General features: G+C 39.0%; 1 protein-coding gene across 3 annotated transcripts; it reads left to right on the forward strand.

Annotated features, from left to right (window-relative positions):
- The first annotated feature begins 824 nt into the window (after positions 1-824).
- On the forward strand, positions 825-8,135 carry LOC136675733 (polycomb complex protein BMI-1-B-like). Of its 3 annotated transcripts, none has more exons than XM_066652465.1 (10): positions 825-1,576; positions 4,886-5,032; positions 5,130-5,226; positions 5,509-5,564; positions 5,771-5,815; positions 5,963-6,071; positions 6,251-6,293; positions 6,407-6,505; positions 6,625-6,705; positions 6,957-8,135. In XM_066652465.1, the coding sequence occupies exons 2-10, from the start codon at positions 4,915-4,917 to the stop codon at positions 7,293-7,295; spliced, it is 987 nt and encodes a 328-aa protein (XP_066508562.1). In that variant the 5' UTR covers positions 825-1,576; positions 4,886-4,914; the 3' UTR covers positions 7,296-8,135. The 3 variants fall into 3 exon arrangements, with proteins under 3 accessions (XP_066508562.1, XP_066508561.1, XP_066508560.1); XM_066652464.1 differs by having other exon boundaries at positions 831-1,576; positions 4,901-5,032; positions 5,771-5,821; XM_066652463.1 differs by having other exon boundaries at positions 834-1,576; positions 5,771-5,821.
- Positions 8,136-9,879: the final 1,744 nt, after the last annotated feature.

Below are 9,879 nucleotides of genomic sequence, written 5' to 3' on the forward strand. Positions count from 1 at the left end.
CCATACGGCTTAACCCCCCCTTAAGCATACATATTCATTAGTTCATTAGTCTCGCTGCTGAATGAATTTTATTCCATTTTCAGACACTCCGAAGAGCAGACCATCCCCTGTAAAAACATAATAATAATAATTTTATAACGGGATCTATAAAGGGTTTATTCGCACAACATCCCAGAGCTCCAGATCCCACGCTCATAATTCAACAATTCAACAACACCACTGTTCAAAGCAGCCGTGTACAGCAAAGCCGTGCCCCTTTTCAAAGTTTATATATTGGTTATCCCTCTTTAAGTGTTTAGATTCTCATTCTGCTCATCCGTTATTTGTTTATTTATTTATTTATTTGTTTGTTTTCTTTTATTGTCAAATATCCTGGGCAGCTGTGGTTGCAAAACACTTTGAGCCTCTGGGATCCCAAGTTAAACGGACCATGACAGGATTCTAAAAGGCGCAAGAACATAGATTTTTGATTATTAAATGTATAATCTGCATTTTTAAGCCTGACTTCACCCTGTGCTCTTTACAGAGCCATGTATGAATTGGTTCTAAACGTTTTATTTTCAATTCTGCCCGCAGGATACACACGTTTTATAACTTTAAGCCTGTCCAATTAAATGACGGCGAAGGTCCAAATGGTTACCGATATTATATTCGTCAGATATAACCATCTAATCAAGACAAAGGCTCAAATTTTTGGAATCGAATATTGTACTGAGTCTGAGCGAAGTTCACACGGATTTATAAAATAAACGGCAAGGATACGACTGACTCTCGCGGCAGTCTAAAACCTCCTACACATTATTGTTGAGACAACGCATTACGTTGCAATTTTGTGTGTTGCATCGTCTACATAAAAAGGTTGTGCCCAAACTAAATCATATTAACAGCCTCCGTAGCGTCTACGGTTTGTCAGGAACGCTCTGAAATGATTCAATGTTTTTTAAAAAAGAGAGAGAAACCGAACACTGTCAAGAAAAGGAAGAAATCCGTTATCGAAAACTTTCTGGTTTTCCCGCAAGTGTGAGCATCATGTAAGTCACGTAGAGTATGCTGTGCGGATTTTAGTCTTTCTCCTGGGCTATGTCGGGGACCCTTTTGCCTCCCCCCCACCACCAAGCGCTCATTCCCAGACTCCCCGTGAGGAGGAAAGACACCACGTGACGGAGCGGGGCGGGCGGACTCAAGCCATTTTGGGGACGGTGTCAGTTTCCAGAGCTCCAGCAAAGCATAGACACACATACATACACAACGCACACTCACACATAGACGGCGTCTTTCAAAACCACTCAACGGAGAGAGCCGAGGAAATAGCATACGGAGGCGTGTTAACCGCGGGATTTCAGCGCTGTTTTACCGCCTCCACGAATCGAAAAACGAAAGGTGCGACGGTTGGTTGGTTGGTGTCGGTGCGAAGCTACAATGGAGCTGCTGCGGTGGAGCCACTGCAACTGACAGCGTCTGCACTTCATTCCAAGATGGCCGCTTGGGTAGCATTCATTTTCTGCTGATCGACTCTCAACTTTCATTGTCTACCGCGAAATAACCGTTGGATTGTAATTATCACGGAATAAGGCAGGTGAGCCGTTTATGACCCAATGCACATGGAATGAACGCTTCAGAGCTGTTCACGTATGGGTTTCTCCCGCTGCACCATAACAATGTTGTCCTCCTCCTCCTCCTCCTTGTATGGTTCCGTGTGTCCCCCTCGTACGTGAATTTGCTTAAATTTCTTCCATTATCTGTTGAACACGCCAACCTTTAACACATATTTGGAGACTTTGTAGTTGTGAATGATGTATAATTCCCATTTCCAGGTCCTTTGTGCGATTTGTTTGTTGTGTTTTGGTTAAAAATTCAGAAAAGCGGAGCCGAGTTGGGTCGAGCGTTCAGCGTTTTTGTCCACTTTCATACGTTTGTTCTTGGTAAACCTTCAAATAATTGTCGGTTCCTTTTGACATTAGCGTATTCTCTAGGAAGTGTAGGTTTGAACAAATACAACGTGGGCGCGCTTCGTCACAAGCGTTTAATTTGATTAACTAAACTTCGTAAGGTCGTCTGGCTAACCAGACCGAATATACTGGCTGTTACAAAGTACGTGGCCTGCGAGTGAGTCGGGTTATCGTTGCTCAACTTCTGAATTATCTGAATAACTACCTCACTTTCTATTAGGTTTAAAATATTCGGTCTAAATACAGTTTAGAGCATTATGAGCGGACCGAATGGACCACATTGCCTTGTTTTAGCCTAAGTCGTTGTTTACTTAAGTTCCAAAGTCTGTTTTTACTGTATATTCAATAAATTAATTGTGAACTTGCCAAAATTGGAAAGCAGTTATCGTCCAAATTAAGTTGCCCAATACTAGAGAAATAAAATATTATGTTGAAAACTCTTGCAACGGTTTGTTGTGAAATTAAGTGGTGGTCAAACTTCCAGTAAATATGCTGTTAAAAATTCTTGCAGGAAGAGAATTAGAAATACAGGACGTCGGTGTAAAAGAGAAGTTCTTAGCTGTTGTTCACAGTTCTAAAGCACGTCCACCGTACATCGTATTTTTGCCACTATATCCGTATAGTGGAGGCATAATAGAAAAATGACTGAAGTTGCTTCTCCCAACTAAAGTTGATGTGCCACCAGAAATCAATACTAGACTTGTGAAGAAAAAGACTTATTCTCAGCCGTAGAAAATCTTGACTTTGACTAGAGAATAAACCATGAAGTTACGGCCCACATTCAAGGCCTTCATCGACAGTTCACACTTAGCATTCTAATGAGTGACACATCTGACAGGACCTTGACACATAGCCACCTGTTCTGCCTCAGCTGGTCCGCTAGTATAGTGATAGTGCTGCCTATACATCACAAGCTTTCATAATTTATGTGTGATTTATTTTTTCATAATTTACGCGTGTGTGTGTGTTTAATAAATGCTGAGATATTCGGAAATATGTCTGGCGTGAGCTACAAGTTACCGCCAAGTTTATTATTAATGGCATTATTGTGTCGGGTGGATAATTATTAAATATAACCATGAGAAAATAATATTGGCACTGAACTTAAAACTCGAATGCCTAAAATATACTGGAGTCTGCACCATTAAAATGTTTCACACTGAGAACGAGTTAACCATCTCTTAATTTCACATATACAAAATAAACAGTTCATGAAGGAGAGCTGAAAATTTGACTGAGTATGAAAACATTGTAATTGTATAAGCCTTGCTTTTATAAACTAAAATCAGGTAAAACATACTTGTGGATTCGGATTTATTTAGAGTCCAGAGAACGTAACCGGTGTAGTTAATCATAATTCTGGCTGATAGAGTTTTATGAGCTTTGTTATTCAGTGAGAGATGAAAGTTGTTGCCAGACTGTGTGCGATGTTATTACCGCCGTGTGTCGTGGCATTAGCCGATATTACATCTGCCTTCTCCCAAACCCGCTAAAAGACGGCGGCGGGACCACCGACACGAACCCCGCGGGCTTCCGTTGCCTCTGCAGACAACGGTCACCTCGGGAGTAAAAAAGGCAAGGAGAGCAGCCTGACTTTGTTTTTCTTTCTCTTGGAAAGATTAATATTCTGTATTAGATTAGGCAGCGTAGACCTGTTATGCGCGTGCTTCGTTCCGTATCAAAAAATAAAGCTCAACAATGGCGTGCCGTTCTCGGCACAAACTCGACGGTGTGGCAAAATGGCAGCCACGGGAGAGCCCGCGCACCTCGCGGTATAAGCGGCTTGAGTCGTGAGCTGTGTTTCGAACCCACCGTGCGCTGCTTAATGGACACAAATTCATATAATGTCGTTAAAAGTCTTTGTATACCAGGCCGCTCAGCTCCGTTACCGACTGCCAAAGAATCTACGCCGTCGCCATAGCAACAGGGAGCGTTGCTCTTCCAACGCGAGCTACCTCACCTACGAATGGCGCGAAATCATATTAAGGTAGTTCCAACTGTTAGCATCATGCTACCTCTAAAAATTATATTATTTGTCGAGGTTTGTTTCTAAAGTAGGGTGATGTAAAACACCACGAGAATGACCATATTTCACTTAAATTAAATCCTCACCGAGTTCGAGATGTTCTGTAAAACCAATTTATATGTATGTACATTTATATGTAATTAAAATATTTTTTAAAGAAGGAAATCGGGTCGCACGGGTCTTGAAGTAATATTTTTGAAGTTAAGGCTGAGGATACGTGCGGTGGAAAGCAAAGGGAGCATTATATCTGCTTATTCTAACATACACTTGTCTGACAATGAGTTGTACATTTGGCAAGGGAAAGAACATGTCGCTCTCCAGTTAATAACATATATCTCTATTTTTGTGGACTTTTAGTTTACTTCATCATTTGAACAGAACAGCCGTCCTTCACATTGTGTGAAAATATGATGAATGGACGCATAGAAATGCTCCAAAATGACTAGTTTTCTTACATAGGCTTCCGTTTAAAAACGGGGGTTTCCTTCTCCTGTAAAGTTTTGGGAGATACGTTTTTGTATTGGACAGCGACTATATACTGCTGTAAGGAGACGTGTCCTTATAGCCTGGTACTCCTAATAGTCCTTTAAGGAACAACTGAGCGTAAAAACAGCGTTTTAAAACATACTTAAACGTTTTTTCTCTATAATGGGAATCCTGCTTTACTTTTACCTTTAAATAACCCTTTAAAGGTTTTGTATAGTATCAAAACAGTTCACCAGCCACAACATGTATTAAAAAAAAAAAAAAAAAAAAAAAAAAGGTGTTTGTGTGCCGACCACGTGTGCTTGGAAAAACGGGTTGCTGGAGATTTGCTTTAGGGCTGCATTCGTTGCTGTGGTTACAGTCAAAGCAAATCTCGTGTTAATTGATTTGGTTAAATGTTAATTTATTTTGTTCCCACGCCCAGCCTTGGTTGTTTTAGGTTCTCAGATTCACATGAAGATGCATCGAACGACGAGGATTAAAATCACGGAGTTAAACCCGCATCTGATGTGCGTGTTGTGCGGGGGATACTTCATTGACGCGACCACGATCGTAGAGTGCCTGCATTCGTGTAAGTGTATTATGTTGCTTTCAGCCAATGGATTAATTTGATGCCAATTGGGCTTGCCCTTACTAATTATATTTGCCACTGATCATTTTGTCAACAGTTTGTAAAATGTGCATAGTAAGATACCTGGAGACCAGCAAATACTGTCCAATATGTGATGTTCAGGTTCACAAAACAAAGCCTCTCCTGAATATCAGGTAACAACTTTTATAATTACATTAATTTAACTTGAATAGCACATGTGGATATTTTTAATTCAGTTTATATTTTACACACCAACAAGTAGTCTTTTTATTCTAATTTATTTTCCTTACTAGACCTGTATGGTAATGAGTTTAGATTACTTCATTTAAATGTGTAAGTCAGTTCCACACCATTCACATACATCAACAAAATTCAGGTCAGAAGTTACTGACTATAGTAAGAGTTTAGTGTGATTTAGGAAGAAAAGATATAAATGAATTATTATTTATATCCAGATCAGATAAAACCCTTCAAGACATTGTGTACAAGCTGGTGCCTGGGCTCTTCAAAAGTAAGTGGCAAAGTCCTGCATGTCCTGGAAAATGAATGCACACCAAAAAATAATATCTAGTTTTTTTTGTAAAAGTGCTTTTTTGAAGCAACCTCATATTTTTAAACAACTTTCAGATTATTGTATTTGCTTCACCACAAAATAAGATTAAATGACTAAAAAAGGCCGGTTTGACACGTTTGCTTGCTTATGGTTTTGTTGCTCAGATGAAATGAAACGGAGAAGGGATTTTTATGCACAGCATCCATCAGGTGACGGTAACAGAATTTATTTTACTTTTTAAATGACCAAGTCCCTTTTGTTTATTCACACTGTTGTCTCTGACATGCTGAGTCCCTGCAGTGGGAAATCCATGCAAATTAAACAGCTGTGTCATGTTTTCTCTGTTTGGGTGGCAGCTGCTAATGGATCCAATGAGGATAGAGGAGAGGTGGCTGATGAGGATAAGAGAATTATTGCTGATGATGAGATCATCAGTCTTTCCATTGAGTTTTTTGATCAGAGCAGGTGAGTTCTGTTGAACCTCACAGACGTATTGTCAGCATTGAGCAGTAAATGTTTTCACCAGCTGTTACTGATTTTGTTTTTTTGTCACTGATGTAATTGTATTAGAAGTAAATATTTAAGATATTTTGAAAGCGGTCCTTTATAAAATATAGCATTTCTTTTCTTTACACTTTTTCAAGATATGAAAGTGGTAATGGGGAAGACAAAGAAACGACAAAAGAGGTAATTAAAGCCCAATTTAATTATCAGTTCATATGAAGAGTATTTGAACCATTTCCTATTTAATATATAATGAGTGTTGTCCTCATAAATATCTATCTCCTAAACGTCCACAGACAAATGTAAAACGATATTTACAGTGCCCTGCTGCTATGACAGTGATGCATCTCAGAAAATTTCTCAGAAGTAAAATGGATATTCCATGTACTTTTCAAGTAAGTTTCCAAAGTAGTTGCAAATTGTAAGAACTATTTACTAACACATTAAAGTTGTAAGCAACAACTGTATTACAGTTTAAGCTGTGCCTTTAACACTGATGTAATTTCCCTTATAGGTTGAGGTCATGTATGAAGACGAGCCACTGAAAGATTACTACACATTAATGGATATTGCCTATATCTACACCTGGAGAAGGGTAAGGACAATAGTTACTCTTTCTTAAGGATTTGATTTTCATCTGATTTTAGTGTACAGAATAATAGTCGTGCTAATGTGGAATCTTCATTGTCTTGGTGTTCGCATATATATTCAGTAATTACTATTAATTATTATTAGGTAATTACTGTGATTGTAGTTCTGATACTGAGGTGAGGAAGTGAAAGGTGACATATACAGGTTTTGTAGCATGAAGAATTATCCTTGTAAACCCCTACTGCTGATTTACAGAATGGGCCCCTGCCACTGAAGTACAGAGTTCGTCCTGGCTGTAAGAAGATGAAGCTGAGCAGCCCGAGGACCACTGGCATCGCAGGCAGAAAGCCTGAGACTGAGAGTGACTCTGGCAGTGATAAACCCTGCAGCCCATCCGCTAACGTCCCCGCCCCTGCCCCCTCCACGTCCTCCTCCTCGTCCAGCCCCGCTGCTACGGTCAAGACCTCGCATCCGACCTTCCCCCACATATCCACAGTCAACGGAGTCTCTGCCAAAGCCAGCTCCAATGGCCAAGCCCCCTTCAGCAACAAACCCAGCAAAGGCTCTCTCAATGGGTCCAGCTCTTTGGGCTGATCTAAGGACTAACGGACACAAAAACCATTGAACCCTGCCTCAGAAGAGAGCCCCCGTCTGTAGATGCTTTCTTTTATGAACCACCATATTTTTTTCTTTTATTTTGTATTATATATGTTTAAATATATATACTTGTTTTGTCACGTGTTGGAATTTTGAAACATGGCATTTTGATTCATTTTGTTGGTGTTAACTGAGCTTTCATTGGCTGAAGGAAAATTGTGAAGTATATTTTGTGGATGAAGGAGAACTGATGAGAAGAGAAGAGAAGAGGAGAGAAGGGGAAAGTCCCATTGTGCGATTTGTATAAATGCCAAACTGTTCATCATTTAGCTTAGAACATAAATGTGTAGAAAATTTGATTTTTCTTGTCCTTGTTTAGAGAGCGATGCTCGCCGTTTTTGCTTACATTTTGCGGGCTTTCACAAAGATCATTGATTTCTATCCATTGAGAAGTTAAGGGCTATTAAGTTTGTGTCAACTGTGACATCTTTCTGAATGAACGCATAGTTTTTGCATCAGGCACTGCTCCAAAATAAAGAGGCTAACGTTTAAGGCCATTTTGAATTATGAGCTCCAAGTGGTAGCTTTTCACATCTATGAATTTTACCAAACTGTAATTTTTTTAAAGTAATTTGCTCTTCACGAATCAGGATTTTTGTCTTTCAAAAGTTGTTTTTATTGTGTAAAGGGATACTTCAGTTGTAGTATTAATGTTCTCAGCACTCCACATCTCTCTGTAATATTCATCACAACTGTTTGTTCAAGCCAGTGTATCATTTCTTGTCGCACAATATGAAACCTTTATCTAAATAAACGTTTTACATTTTTATTACTAAACGCCGGCGTTTGGGAGGAGGTCTTCTCTGAGGCGGTCGCCTGCTGCTTAAACTTGCCTCCTGCTGGTAAACAACAATGACACTAAGAATTTGGGTCTGTTTAGCCGTTTACGGTACTTTAGGGAGGAGTATTTACCTCGAGACGACAAATGAGGTGTACAGGAAAACACAGGCGTATGCAAAAGTTTGGACACTCATCCGGGGGAATCCGAAAATCTGCCCTGTGCAAAAGTTATAGCAATTTTGATATGTTTTATATTTAACCCGCACGTTAATCTCACTGTTCACTAACGTGTCATTTAAGAAGATATTTTAATAATTTACAAATACTAATTGACCTCGAGCCTAAAATGGATTAAGAGGAAAAGACGAAGATGCTAATTGATAAAATCCTAAACCTAAACGTATACTGCGTAATGGGTGCGTGCGCGTGCGTATATATTCTTTTGCACTATTCACGTTGTAAGGTAAATATATTCATCACGGGCTGCAATTACGCCCAAAGACTGCATAAACAAAAATGGAGGATCTTCTTTTTGAAGTTTCATTTTTTATTTATATTTGTTTCCCTGTTCTCCAGCGACCCACAATTTCCCGCTTTTTATTTTTCATTGCTCCATACTTTGCGTGTTGCTTGCGCAATAGACTCAAGACAACCCCAATGCTGTAAATTCTTTAGAAAATTACACAAAAATCTTCAGGCAGCTATCGTTTAACGTCTCTAACGCCAATAAACGCTGTAACCCGTTTTAGTCTCCAACAGCAAGTTAATAATAATTTATTATTTAAATAAAAACGGACTTGTACATAGAACGGCGCTGCGCTCTGTGTATAACTCTCCTGCAAATCCCCACAGGACAAATAAAATGATAAAAGAGGACAATTATTAAAAAAGTTACATTGGCACTTAATTCATAGACGGAGTTTTAAAAACTGTTTATTGTGTGGCGGGTGTTGGGGAGGTAAACCACGCCGAATCTCAGATTGACTTCATGTACTGAGCAACAATTAAAAATAAAACTGTAACAGCCAAAGTTAGATTAATAGAACTGGAAATTGAGATAATTATGTGTAGCTGGTTTATTAAAATCCAACGAAGCATTTAAAATGTTAATAATAAAACAATAACAATAAACCGCATCAAATAATATCAAAGCTCCCCTATAAAGTCAAAGAAATCTGAAGGTCTCGAGTTTTCAGTGTAAAACTACTCAGTACTCAAGGGCTCCCACAGATGCTTCGTTTGAAAAATGTAGCCCGGGACAGGCATTAATTCCCGGCACAAAAGAGCCAAACGGAGGCTCCTATAACTGGACATAAATCGAATTAATGTGAAAAGGCATGAACATCAATCATTTGAAGCTGAAGCACAAGTTCTCAAGACGTAAAGTTCTACTCAAAGATGTCGCGCATTTGTAATTAAATTAATTTAATAAATAAGATATTTACAGCTGGGGGGACTTTGTTTTTATTCTTGAGCTGAATTTTGTTTCAGAATAAGATTCAAATTCATATCTGTTCAAATCAACTGAAAATGAAGTTGTACAAATTATTATTTTTATTGAACTCTAACCGTAAGTTCATTACAAAAGCGACACCTGCTCCGAAACCTAGCCCTTATCTGTAACAACGGTCACCTACCACCAAAAATGTGTTAATAATATAAATGTGTGGACATTACCTCTGAAGAACCATCACCAAACCTTACTTTGATTTTCGGACTGAAAGTCTAAAACCAACTGAAT

The sequence above is a fragment of the Hoplias malabaricus genome, chromosome X1 (genome assembly GCF_029633855.1).
Source record: "Hoplias malabaricus isolate fHopMal1 chromosome X1, fHopMal1.hap1, whole genome shotgun sequence".
Lineage (NCBI taxonomy): Eukaryota > Metazoa > Chordata > Actinopteri > Characiformes > Erythrinidae > Hoplias > Hoplias malabaricus.